The sequence below is a fragment of the Bombus affinis genome, chromosome 3, assembly GCF_024516045.1.
Source record: "Bombus affinis isolate iyBomAffi1 chromosome 3, iyBomAffi1.2, whole genome shotgun sequence".
NCBI classification, from domain to species: domain Eukaryota; kingdom Metazoa; phylum Arthropoda; class Insecta; order Hymenoptera; family Apidae; genus Bombus; species Bombus affinis.
Window position 1 is genome coordinate 12,566,144 of NC_066346.1, and position 14,365 is coordinate 12,580,508.

At 33.4% G+C, this 14,365-nt stretch overlaps 1 protein-coding gene and 1 long non-coding RNA gene across 2 annotated transcripts in view; one reads left to right on the forward strand and one right to left on the reverse strand.

Moving 5' to 3' along the window:
• Positions 1-14,365, forward strand: part of LOC126914714 (two pore potassium channel protein sup-9) — a 176,109-nt gene that overhangs the window by 147,664 nt on the left and 14,080 nt on the right. The window contains exons 2-6 of the mRNA XM_050719070.1: positions 9,539-9,669; positions 10,342-10,695; positions 11,882-12,037; positions 12,644-12,819; positions 13,483-13,812. Coding sequence (XP_050575027.1) covers positions 10,569-10,695; positions 11,882-12,037; positions 12,644-12,819; positions 13,483-13,812 — 789 coding nt within the window. The 5' untranslated portion in view covers positions 9,539-9,669; positions 10,342-10,568. The remainder of the gene's footprint in view (positions 1-9,538; positions 9,670-10,341; positions 10,696-11,881; positions 12,038-12,643; positions 12,820-13,482; positions 13,813-14,365) is intronic.
• The window catches only part of LOC126914923 (uncharacterized), a 67,844-nt gene that overhangs the window by 37,922 nt on the left and 15,557 nt on the right, over positions 1-14,365 (reverse strand). The gene's annotated exons all lie outside the window — the stretch shown is intronic.

Sequence of the window (14,365 nt, forward strand, 5' to 3'; positions counted from 1 at the left end):
CAGACAGATTTACGATATGCGCTACAACTTGTGCACACCGCAATACGGTCATTCGATTCTACGAAGCATTCACTGCTGTCTACGTATCCCTTTTCGTTTCTCCGAAATAGCACCGACGAAAAACCCATCTACCACTAATTGTAATACTAGCGACTAAATTAAATCGTATCAAACGAAAGCAAAAAGTATGCAAATGAAACGATCAACCGATGTTTTCTGCAGTAGATACGTGTATCCCGATTATTATTATCATATATAATATTTGTATCGCTTTTTGTGCTCGCTACCATATACTTTCAATTTCCGTTTAGCGATAAGATGTAGATATGCAATTTAAGTAGCTCTCGGATTTGATAGGAAGTAACAGTATTGAACTAAAATTGTTTTAGGTTAATCCTCGATGAACAAATTTTGAAAGTATTAAAATAATTTTAAATCAAAATGGATTTAATCCTTGTTTGTTAAATAAAAATTAGTATATATATATAAGCGTTAGACACTGGAACAGACCATTTATATATATGCTAATTATAGAATGTTAGGTATAAAAAAATGATAAGATTCCATGGAAAAAAATACAAATGCTCTATTGGTGAAAATTAGTAATAATCTTTCACTTAGAATGTATCAATTCGTTCGTTAATTATTTCTGCCTAGAAATGATACTCGTAACATTTTCATAATTTGCCATTTCTAAAATCAATAAAAATAATGTATAACGTAATCAATAAAAACAGTATCCGGAGGACATCTACTAGATTCATCGATTCCCCTTGTATTTTCATTATTTATACGTCCCGCGTATTAACGTCCCAAGATTCCGATCGCTTTCCCCTTTGTCGAGGTGAAAAATCGTTCCTCTGATAGCAATCGCGATCGTTGGATTGATTTACGCGACCGCGAAATTTCCATGGCAATTCGACCGGAGAAATAAGGGCTGCCACATCTTTCCACACATCTACCGGAAGAAAGGTAACGACAGAGACGAATTCGCCCGAAGAAAAAAAAAGGGAAAGAGAAACAGACCGTGGATGAGAGCTATAAAAGCAATTTATCCTAAATTCAATAAGACATGGAGAGGCCAATCTAGGCTCGAGCGTTAATTTAAACCGCGGAGGGAAACGATTTGATTTTCCTAGCTAGAGTTCGTCGCTCGCGAAATTGCCTAAACTCATCTCACCAATTGTCGAGGATGAAGCATAGGTCCATCGTACTTCCATATATTTTCTAGCTTTTTTATTTCAATCCGTATTCCATTCTGTATTTCATCCAAGTAAAAAGTGTGTTTTTGCTCGTCCTTTTTTCAAAAAATCAAAAAAACAAGAATATTCGACGGCGAATCCGTGCTTCGAATCTTGGATTAAGCCGGTTCTTTGAAAAGTCACAAACCTCGGAACCGAAAAAAAGGCGAAACTGATACTATTGTTCTGAAACGATGTCGCGATGATTCGAAAGCGTTGAACTTGTCACTCGTGCAGTACTTATTTATTATATAAATACTATTATAACAATATTATTGGGTTGTAACATAAATATTTGTATTTTTATTTGCCAACGCACAAAGCGAGATAAATGTCTCGTTATCTTTTCTAAATGTTTGCTCTGAACTTTTGTGATTGCGGCAAACATTCCTTTTCTACTCAATTACTGATACTAGAAAGAAATTTTAAGGAAAATATACTAAAACTCAAGAGCAACTTTAAAAAAAAGTAGGTACATTTACCTTTCATTAATGACCAATTCAAGTACGATATTGCAGATAGGTAATGTTGAAGGTTAAAAAAATGCATGGATATCTTAAAAATCGTTAATAATTCGACAATTAAAAATAAAACAGGAATGGTTTTAAAGGGTAATTTTTCCGACAAAATTTAAAAAAGTTCCGTCAAATAACATTTCTTTTGTTTCTCGATTTTTTCCCCAGAATAAGGGACACAGCAGTTGCACCAGATCGTAGCAATGTATTACAAATCATGCGTTCCAGGAGACGAACTAATGGAAGTATGTTTCAGTGAAGTACGAGAAACGTAACCGTTACCATTACATAAATATTACGTAGCGCAGGGAAATGCGAGTGCCATACGGTATGAATGAACAAGCATGAATATATATTTAACATGAATGAGCTTACACGTGGAGTGATAAGTGTTTCAATCGGACGAATCAGATGGAATTGAATTTTGGATGATTTTAAATGTTAAATAAATGTTGAATAATATATTATCGAAATTTCGTTCCTCTAACTTTCAACAAACTTTTAAAAGTACGATCTTCTAAAATGGCTCTATTATTTTGCCATGTATCTTAGACAGCATGAATCAAATATAATTATTCAGAAAATTAATTAGTTAATGTTAATACTAAAAATACCAGATATTTTCATTTTACATTTTTTGAAAGATATTTTATATCTTAAAAATAATTTAGAGTGACAATTTGCTATTATTTTAAACAAAAATATACCATCGTGAATTTACGAAATTTCCATGGAGAAATTACAAATTGGTTTATTTCAATCACTCTGGTGATTCTACTCCCTCGTAAAGTGATCAGAGATTGATTCTCTGCTACAAAAGATGAGACAGACAGACTTTCTTAATTCCTTCATCGCTATTTCGTTAGTCGTATTATAAAATTCATGACGATGAATCCCCTGGCCGAATAAGTCTCAATTGCTACAAGTAACTGCTCAATTGCAAGTAACTGCTGGTTTCATCCGAACGAGTGGAAAATCGTCAAAAGAGGAAAAGAAAGTCAGAGGGAAGTAAAAACACGAATTAAACGGTAAAACAAAGAAGAGAAAGGGAGAGGAAAAAGAAAAAAATGGAGACGGTAAGACGAAGATCCTAATCTTAAGTCACGCGATCGCTTACCATTGCAAATTCCCTTGGTAGCGGATTTTCAAAGCTCTCCTGCATTTACCCGAGGCCAGGGTAATTTCGGCCAGGACAGAGAAACGGGAGACGGGAAACGAAATAAGCAGGATAAGCGGAAGGGAAACGAGACGACGAAGAAATATGAGACGCTGTAGGAGGAAACAGACAAACGGAAACGAAGCGGAAAAAATGGAGAAGCAAAGTATATCCGAAGAAGTAGCGACGAAAAAATACATCGCGTTTATCGAAGAAGGACAGCCTATCATCTGCGATGAAATGAAATAACTAGTAAACGTTGGAAAAGCGATGTAAAAAGCGAAATAAAGGTATGAGAACACGGAAATATTCCTAGTTACTCGTGAAAACCGGTGGGAAACAATTGATCCAAACGATAATTCGTATGGATGAGATGAAATAAATGAGATTTAATTTAAAAAATAGAAAAGTACATCTACAGATTTTTTACATATCGATATATTTTATTAAAAAGATATTTGTTCGATAATGGGAGTAGCGTGATGTTTTGTGCAACGGGCGATGAAGCGACTCGTCTACAAAAAAAAAAAAAATAAAATAAAATAAAATTGTTTTTAACGGAGGACATAGAAAATTAAACGGAAGCGAAGGAATAAAAATTCATGGAAAACAATAGGCTGTTGAATGTTCAAACTGAGCAACACCTAGCAGCGTCCATTGAGACGAAGAAGCGAAGTTTTGAAGTAGGAAAATTAAACGAGAGATGAGATAGGCGATAGGAAATGAAGGAGAATGATGTCGAAGATAAAACGAAATGAAAATAACCGTTCCTCGTAGTTTGATAATAAAACGAGAAAGAAAGATCTTTATAATGCGATGATTTTATCTGAAACTCGTCGAAACACAGGAAGATACGCGAATGGAAAAATATTGGAAAAGAAAGAAAAAAAGACGAGCTTCAAACATTTATCGAAAAAGAGAATATAGAAATACGCTCGAAATTCGATCAGTTTCAGTAATCATCCCAAAAATACGAAATAGAAAGAAAGAAGCTGTTGCATAAAAGTTCCGAAAAAAATGGTAACAGCTATCGTAATATTGGTAATAAACTAGTACGAAAAACTGATCTATAATGGAAATAATGGCCTAAAAGAAATTATTGGAATGCTTAAACAAAGGTGACAAAGGGATTTCTGTGAGATATTTTATTTAATATTCATTTAATATTTAATATTCTTAATTTCATTGTTTACTGATTATTATTATGTTTTAATATACTCTAAATGAATAAAATTATTTATTTGTATTACTTAATAATTAACTAAAATTAATTAATATTATTTAAAAATTATTTTTAAATATTTATTTCTACATAAAATAAAAGTACTTTACCCTTAATGAAACAACTTTATTAATTAAAAAAGAAAAGAAATGTAACATAAAAATGAAACGTTTGTAGCTAACTTTAATGTACTGGTTAACGGCAGGCAAATAGCTTCATGAAACCTATACTTTATGTAATGTTTCATGACATAAAGTGAAAATAATTTGGATTACCTCCATTTTGCGAATCAAGTTGAATTTTTATGCCACCGAATGAGATACATGCTATAATATTAAAAGTTCCTAACGAGCACACGGTACTAGTCGTCACTAAAATTTTACAGCTTAGCATTTCGTCCGTTTATAAGGTTTAAACTTGATTAATTATAAAAATGTAAACTTCACTGAAGATTATTTTCGAACGGATTATTTAAAATATATAGCTAAAAATTATATAGCTCAAACGTATAGTCATTTTCAAATTTATTGACATGTCATTCCTATAATAATTCCTATATACTATAACGAAGATATGCTTTAAGATAGTAATTAATAGAGATTTATAAACATAAAAAGCTTCTAAATGTAAAAGTCAAAATAACACAGGAAACTATCGTCCGATTGTATCAAGCAATGTATCAAATTAACAGCCTATTATGAACTATCAAATAAGATAAATAAAACAGAAAACTGAAACTAATAAATATTTATAATTGGCAAAGTGAATTTATGACGAAATGTTTGGTGTATTAAATTTGCTTCATAGAACAGCTGGGGATGGACTTCTTATAACTTGTAACGAAGTTTCCGGAAGAAAGTGTCGTCGTCGTGGTTACGTGTCGCTTTTCATTTTGAAGTTACAGGGACGGCCAGCATAATACACTCTTAACGTTAAAACTGGAACTCTGATTATAAACTAACTTCAGCACGGTCGGTTGTGTTAACGTTAATGTCAGTTGTATGATTGTGATATCGTAGTCGCATTGTAAACGATAGTCGTAAATCCGGTCATTATTCCATGCTCTCCTACTGATTCCTAGTTATATGACACGAAATTCAACTCATTAGTGGTAACGAGGTTTCAATTTCAGTCCCCTGGTGTCCTTTAATAACAAAGATGACAGAAACTCGAATAAATTACAACAAGCAATCAGAGTTTCTAATAAACCCGATGGAATTATTCCTAAGAAAAGTGTACAAGATAATAGTTAGAATGAAGAGTTCAGGATGCCAATAGCAATATTTTCAACCTATTAACTATTTTTTATAACACATATGTATGGTATCAGCTAAAATTTTGGAATCACTCCATCAATTAAATTTTTGTCGAATTTCTTGCCAATTTTATTAATGCTAGGGATATCAATAGAAACTTTTAAGCGTGGATGCGAAATAAATTTGAAATCAAACCTTTTTTGCTTTGAACATTCATAACCCTTGCAACTTGTTAAATAGGTTGTCGACTTTAATGCATTTTTAACTACGTATCAAACCAAATAACATAGTACCTAATATAGGGTAATAAAATAATAAAAAATAAAATAGGAAAAACCAAGTCAATGGCCAATTTTAGACGAGATAGAATGGACACGGAAATTAGTATTACTACAAGATAGAAACCCAGAAAATGAAATTCTGTGTACTCTTGCCGTTCCCTGTTGCAAATTTTATGAAGCAGTCGAGATTTCGTGCCACTAACCGGAAATTCAGCAGACTAAATTCTGTCAGGAGAACGAATTAGCTAGCAGTGGGATTATACGAGCAATCACGAATCGTCCTTGCAAAATTAACCTTAGAAGTTACCAACCAGATGGTCCCAGGCTTTTGGCTCTCGTGTAGTTAGCCTCGAATGCAGTTACAAAATTTACAATCACACCAGTCACTTTCCAAAAATATATATATCTTACCAGCAATTCCTCGTGTTTTACAACGGAGCGTCAAACATTTCAAAATGTCAGTCATTTATTAATAGATCAATTTTTCAAATAATCTTGGTGCCATCGAAACTGCCGAAGATGAAAGTTGGCTTTGTATTCCAAGTTGATTTGAAAAATAAATATATAAAGCGATAATACTGAAAATGAGATATAATATTTTATACTTGATGATGGATGTTTCTTAACTGTTCCTTTTTTTATTTTTATTGTAAAAATAAAATACAGATGCATTAATGTTAAAATTAGAACTACCGATAACACGAGTATAAGTAATACAAAATTCAGAAAGGAAGGTACGAAAAGAAAATCAAAATTTTGTTTTGATTGTTTTTCTCAAAATACATCAAAAATAAATGTATACAATTTCTATAAGAATTAGATTAAATCTATGGAACAATAAATTATATTCTTTCATTCATTATTTTCTTTTGCGAAATTTCCAACTAGTACGTTACCTTACAACATTATGTAACTCAAAAATTACATGTTCCTATGTCCACGTTTTGAAAAGATGATATTTGTCTGCCTGTCATTTCATTATTGTATGTTATTAGTAGATCACTAGAAAAATATCACGTGATTTATTTATAACAATTGTTAATTCCCCGATTTTAAATTGAATTAAATATTACTATGATCTTTTTTTTCTTGTAAGTAAACAACATTCTGTTTACGGAAGGATACGGAAGGATAAAAACAGACGAAAGCGTCAAGAAAGTAGATGAAAGACGTAAAGAAAAGGTAGCTATCAGTAGTGAAAGATACATATCCACCAATTACACGAAAAGAAAGTGGATTCGATTTAAACACAAAGGATCGCCATTGCATCTTGCGTTTCATTTATTTTAACTCGAGTTACTTCGCGGCAGTTCTATCTAAGTACTTGTTCGTGAAATTCTCGTTTAGCCGTTTCCTGTGTACAGTAAATACTTTCAGATAAAAGCTCACTCTGATAAACTTCGATTAAGTTCAACCCTTGATACCCTCAATGCGGTTTGGCGTCCAGATAATTAAGGATTATAATAGGATGTCATTAAAATACCAGAAAAGTTCATTTGCCAAATGAACTTTTTATCTGTGTTCTAAAAGTAATGGTATTATCTTAATTCTTCCTACCCTCTTTGATATTCTGTAACATTTATCATTCATATCTTTATTATTTATTATCAAGGAGATTTTAAATATATGTAAATTGCACAGCAACCAGGATGAATACAAAGGATTCCTATAAAACGCAAGTCGACTTATTGAAAATGCTCTGGTCGTATCCTAAATGGCGTAATCAAGAGCTTCTAGATCCCAAGGGCTCTTTTACAGCACTTTCCTGAAGAGACACTGTGAGCCAAGATTGAAAACCTTAGTCATGACGTATAGATGAAGTTTGCTCGTACGTTGCCTAGTTCAATTTTCGTTTCATCAGATGCTCCGACCCTTTGTACTCCACTGATGACGATACAACAAGATTGATAATGTGAAAATTGTTTTTTATATCGTTACCATCGATTAAAAATTGAGAAACGAATAGATACGTTACCGTATAAATAAATTTACAAACATTTATAATCATTTACTTTTTCAAACTAAAGTTTGATTTAAAAAAATTTCAATTCAAAAGCATGTCAAAGTTGGTGATCAATTGTAACATACAAATTTTTCAAGAGGAAAAAATTAATAGTATATGGTGTTTTTATAAAGATATATCTACTTAGATACGTTTTGCTAAGAAAAGCACGTAAAGTATAAAATGGAGAACTAAAGTAATGTCTTTCTATACTTAGTAATAACGTTGTTAACAGCAAAATAATCTCAGAGTAATATTTTTAAACTTTTCGTTTTTATCACAAACGGAATAATGGTAAAATTAAATAAAAATCGTGTTAATTATCCATGAGTGTCGCTTTCGCTCTCGTAGTGTAAAATATCCAGACTCGAACGATAGGAGACAGATCACGGTGTGCACAAGAGGAATATAATTAAACACGTGACAACAGCACATGATGCTGCGACCACGTTTATGCGAACGTCCGGCGTTGACTTTTGCCGATAAACGCGCGTCGACACAAAGTAAAACGTGGCTCATCGTGGCTGACAAACGTGACATGGTGCTCGTCACAAAGCGCGGACCATTAGCGTAAATCCAGATTTAATAGGCTGAGGGAACAATAATGAGTACTCGCCGGACTCCTGTTACGCAGGAATATGTATTATTCATGTATTCATGGTAGCCTACAAAATCCATTGGCAAATGGACGACGTCGCTCGATTATATTCAAGATGCATTTTTTTTTTCATGAACAATGAAAAATTCACAATCCAATAACTTTAAGGTTATTGCACTTACAAGATTAATTCATAAATTTCAGCTTAACACGTTTTTGAAAATTCTCCATTAAAATTTAATTAATATTGATGCTATTATTAATCGTGAAATTACTACAATAATATGAAATTACTAATTAATAAAAGTTATATAATTGTATTGCATCCTCTCAAACATAAACACTACTGTCTGACTACTTGAAAACAATTCACCTATATCATAGCAATTTTCTAAGATTGCACGGTCACAGCCATTATTCTTCGCATAAAATACACGCGTTTATTTTTATCCTTACTTAACTTCCTGTACGACAGCGTTATGATTCTTTGATGTATCGTTCTCACGTCGTTAATCGATATCCATTAAGATGAGAGTTCGTGGAACCGATGCGGGCAGAGAACGCGGCGGTCCGAGCAGGAAAGGCCAACGTGGAACAGATTAAAGGTGCACCGACTTGTAATTCTTGCTCGATTTCCTATCTAGGCCACAGTCTTTGACATTTAAAGAAATAATCGCGATAAATCCGACAGGAGCGCACTTTTCTGCTCCCCTCTTTGAGCCATTCGTTTTACACTTAATAACATGAAATATTTAATTCCTTTATTCTAGAAACAATTAAACAATCACAAATATTAAAGAATTCTTCGAGGACGAATACAATGTTGGAAATGAAACAAGCAACTGTATTTAACGTTATTCCATTATTGTTGAATTTTTATCTCAAAATAATATTTCTCTCCTTGAAAGACAGACGAACGTAAGATAACATTTTTTCATAATCTAATTATTGCATATTATATAATCAGAACGATAGGGATCTATCTACGTTATATAATAAATAAAGAAGATTTAATAACGTTTGAACGTTTCTCTAGAACCAGATAAGTTTAAGCCTTTCTGTTTTTCAATGACAATTGTATTCTAAACAAGCCATTTCAAATCTTACCTCCAATTAAAAGATCAACAAATATGGATTTATCACTTTCTTTGGTGCGGCCCTTATATTAAATAGTTCATGCTGTTACATCTGTAACTGAAACAATTATTCCAATCTTCTCAAGAAGCGAGGAGCAAAAACTTATGAAAATTCAATTGCTCGGTTTTAGTCGGCACTGAAAACGTTGGGTGCTAAGCTGAGGAATGGAGGGAACGTGGCAGTGGGAGCAGCGAAAGCACTGCCATATCATTCTGCTCAACCCTTTGTCGTACGTAAAAGAGAACCCGGAACAGGCTGCAGGTGAGTTCTTCTACATCAGCAGATTTTTTGCTCCACCTAGCCTCCTCACGGATATCTCTCGGTTGAAGTCACTCGAAGGAGAAAAGGACGATTCTCAAAAGAACCCCGTTTTAGCGGCAAGGACGCGATTATGTCTTTTTATATCTTCGGAACCCCTAACGTCGTACCGCGACTAACGTTCAGGGGACGTTTGAAAAGAGATCCTCCGGTAGCCCTCGAACTGCATTACCAATACGAATATCCGGAGTTCATGCGAAAAAGACTCCTTTTCTGCCTCGACTTATTTTCCTTGTTCGCGTGTCCATTGGTCTCGCTTATCGTATCGTTCTATCACTGTACAAATTTGATTTTTATCGTCGCTGAAGAAAATTGTCCTGACAAAATTTTACTTTGGTTTAAGTTATCTCGAAATAATCGTTTCTAATGATTTACGGACTTCTGTTCCATGAAATGATGTAATCCGTGAAATTAAATTAGTAGTTAAATATTGTATATTTAATCTTTTACTAAGATTAAAAGAAAGGTGAATATTTTAATTTTATTGCGAGAAAATACAACGACAATGCTTCGAATATCAATGCATACAATGATTCGAATATCATTCGAATCTCCTCAAAAATACTACAGTTAATTTGAACAACAATTTGATAGGGATATGAACACGTTTTTTAGATGAACGAAAGCGACTACAAGGTAGTCTCTGCAAGGAAGAAGACACCCTGAAGAAGAGGAGTCACGTGCCGGGTCTGTAGCGCTCGGTAAAGAGAAGAAGGGCCCCCCGAGCATCATCAGAAAGGAGAAGGGGTCGTCATGGGCCCGGCACACCAAATCGTACCCCACTGAGCGATGCAAGTAGTTAGGGCCGGGGCCCTGCTAGTGAGCATGTGGCTCACTAGAGAATGAAGAAGCAAAACGTCCGGACCCTATCGTTGATCGTCTTCACGTTCACCTATCTCCTCGTCGGCGCTGCAATCTTCGACGTTCTCGAGTCCGAGACGGAGAAACGACGCAAGGAAGCATTGGACGGTACAATTCTTGTCGATAGATACAGATTAAAGAAAACGACGATTGAACCTTTTTATAAAAAACATTTTCTATTTGGAATATTTTTCTATTGAAATATTTGTTCTATTGGAACATTTATTCTACTGGAATATTTGTTCTCTATGGAATATCCTGTGAATTCGATAAAATCATCGATGTTAGAATCCTTTTATTGGCGAAATTTTAATAATATCGATGAATAAAAGAAAAGCTCGAAAAGCTTTGTTTATCGAATAATGACGGTGATTATTAATTATTGGATGACGAAACAAAATAAAAGGTTTCCTATATATAATTCCTATATAATTATATATTCCTATATTTCCTATATTCATCGTTTGAGACATTTAAAATTTACTTCTTTGGAATTGTTTAATTAACTACGTTCGCCATGAGTTACATAATATGCGAAGTAATATAATTTATATTTTGAGTTGTATTTTTATATTCGTATCTATCGTAAATGTTTTATAGATAAATGAGATAATCGGTCCGGTTTTAAAATTGTATGATCTATCAATGTGTAGACTTAGGAATTGTAGCAATGAACTTGGTGGAATAATTGATATGACATCTAAATTATGTTATTGCAAGCTTTGACGCAATAATACTATAATTCAATTTTATTAAATATTTGTAATCTTTGACTCATTAGGAAATAAAAGGAAAGTAGCGTTTTTTTTTTAAGTTTTATGACTCAAACTGGATTTTGTTACATTCAGGAAGTTTAGATTAGATGAGACGCTTAAAATGTAATTTTATTTAAAGTATCGACTTTCCGTCGCTTTACATAAATAAAATAAACTTCCTAATTGCTTCTCTGTCATTTGCTCGTATTTCATACTGTTAATCTCGAATTCCGAATTTGGAAATCTGCAAACTAACTTATAATTTTAATGGAAATATAATTAAAAAATTTGTTTAAGGTATATAATTATAACCATAATCTGTAATCTACTAGCTAATTATAACTATATTAAAAAATATTGAATATTAGAGAGAAATGAAAGAAATAGAGAAATAAAGAAATAGAGAAATAGAGAAATAAAAGAAATATGTATGTACATATACATGTAAGTATTAATAAAAACAACAACTTGATGCAATTAAAAAGTGCAACACGTAATAAAACGTGAAGAAATATATATTTTCCATCTTTTGTTAACAGACATTGAAAAGATGGTTATACGCAAGTACAATATAAGCGAGGACGACTTCAAGATCATGGAAACAGTGGTGCTGAAGACAGAACCTCATAAAGCTGGTCAGCAGTGGAAATTCGCCGGAGCGTTTTATTATGCGATCACGGTCCTCACCACTATCGGTACGTTTTAATTAATTACATTTCTCTATAATACTATCTAGAATGAGCTAATAGATGTATCCTGATATATTCATTCCAAAAATCTTGTCTGATTTAGAACATATCCTCGTCGAACAACTATTTCATGCAATGAATCATTAACCCTTCCGCTACTAAAATATAAAACAATCATTTATTAAAAGTGTATGGTATATGTTCCCTGGAACATAAAATCATTTTTATTTTCATTTCTATGTGTTATACTATATATAATACAATTAATATTAATAAACAGTAATAATAGAAATAAAGAATAAAATTATAGAAACTATTTTAATATGCATCGTCATCGACAAAAATTGCTTTGATTTGCACGCAAAAAATATTCCCAATATCAGCGATATTGTAGAAAAATGGTTAATTGTATCAGGTCCCCTGTCAAAATAAATATTACAAAAAATTGGATATTCATTAACGTCAAATGTATTCTGATTTCGTTCCATTACAATGTGCTTCGTTTGAAACATTTGCTGTTTGATATTTCATTTTTACTACTACATATGGCGAGCAAATTCGTTTATTACATTTATTGAATTATACTGTCTGTATTTATCCATTGATTTTTAGGTTACGGACATTCGACGCCGAACACCATTAGCGGCAAGCTGTTCACAATGTTCTACGCGATCGTCGGTATCCCGTTAGGACTCGTAATGTTCCAAAGCATAGGAGAGCGTCTGAATAAATTCTCATCCGTCGTAATACGGAACGTAAAGAAGCTTCTTAACTGTAAGGATGTCCAGGTAAAATTATAAACACCACCTGCTCTTGCATACTTCATGTCGAACGATCGATACAAAAGATCGTTCCAGCCTGATGCCATTGGATTCAAAATTTAGATGCTGGAATAGGTGATATTCCATTGAGAAACGAAAAATTCTACTATTGGTGCCGATCGTTTAATTTTACGATAAAATTGTATATATCGAAATAACTTTAACTTCCCATAAACTTTCCAAGATATATTTTTTAATTCATCAGTATACAATTGTTTTCTGAAATTTGCAAGTTTCGTTACTACAATTTATCTCGCTACAAAATTTTCTTTTTCTATTCAAAAAAGAACAAATTTAATTTAATTGTATCAGTCGAATACTTTTACGATACAATTACCTATAATAAAATCAATATCGATATTACCGAAACATAGTTTCCTTCCAATCTTAATGCTCATTATAACTTAGTCAAGAAAAAGAAATTCAATCTGATTCGATCATAAAATATTCTTCTTCGCAACAACAAAGTTTCATAATAATAAATCAGACTATTGCGAACGTAAACTGCTGATAAGAGTATCTTACAATTAGAGCGAAATTAATAAAGTACTATGAAACGTTTCGACGCAGTTAAAACGGCTGTTTATCTGAGAACGAGTAAAGCAATAGCGAAAATTGTGTAATTTTCAGGCCTCAGAAATAAATCTTATCTGCGTGGTGACGACCTTATCTTGCTTAACGATTGCGGGAGGTGCCGCGGCGTTCTCTCGGTACGAAGGGTGGTCATATTTCGACTCCATCTACTATTGTTTCATCACCCTGACAACCATTGGCTTCGGCGACATGGTCGCGCTACAAAAGGATAACGCGCTGAACAACAAGCCAGAGTACGTGATGTTCGCCTTGATATTCATTTTATTCGGCTTAGCCATCGTCGCCGCCTCCCTCAATTTATTGGTGCTGAGATTTGTCACAATGAATACGGAGGACGAAAGGCGAGACGAGGCCGAGGCTCTACAGGTAAGGAAACATCGCACCAGCTTTTACGTCGTCCATCAAAGTATTGATCTTTTAGAAAATATTTTAGACCCGGGAAAATATCTCCGTCGTTTTCTCATAATAACCTGATACACCTTTTTAATGATTAATTGATTCTTTTTCCCTGCTTTTGATCATTAAATTCATCGGATCACTTTCCAATAGTAGCTCGATATATATTGTAGTATCGGAAAAGGATGGGATTAGGATAATTTAGATTTGTAAAATTCTCCTAATACTATTTATTAAGATAAATAAAAATAACAAGGATTAATTGGACAGAGAACGATAAATGTTCAACTTGAACTAAAACACAAAAGTCTTATTCCGCTCAAATCACTCTCTATAACTCTCGTCTTCGGCATCCGCACTCGCACGCTCTCGATTCTCAACCCATACTGCGCGCCTTTTGCGTTCGTTCTCGCCTGCGTCTTAACTAACATTGTCTTTAGCGTCTCTTTTGTTTTTTCCCCGCCCTATAGCGCACGTGTCCCGAAAACGCTCGTGGCCCGGGTCACGTAGGCCTTTTAGACGA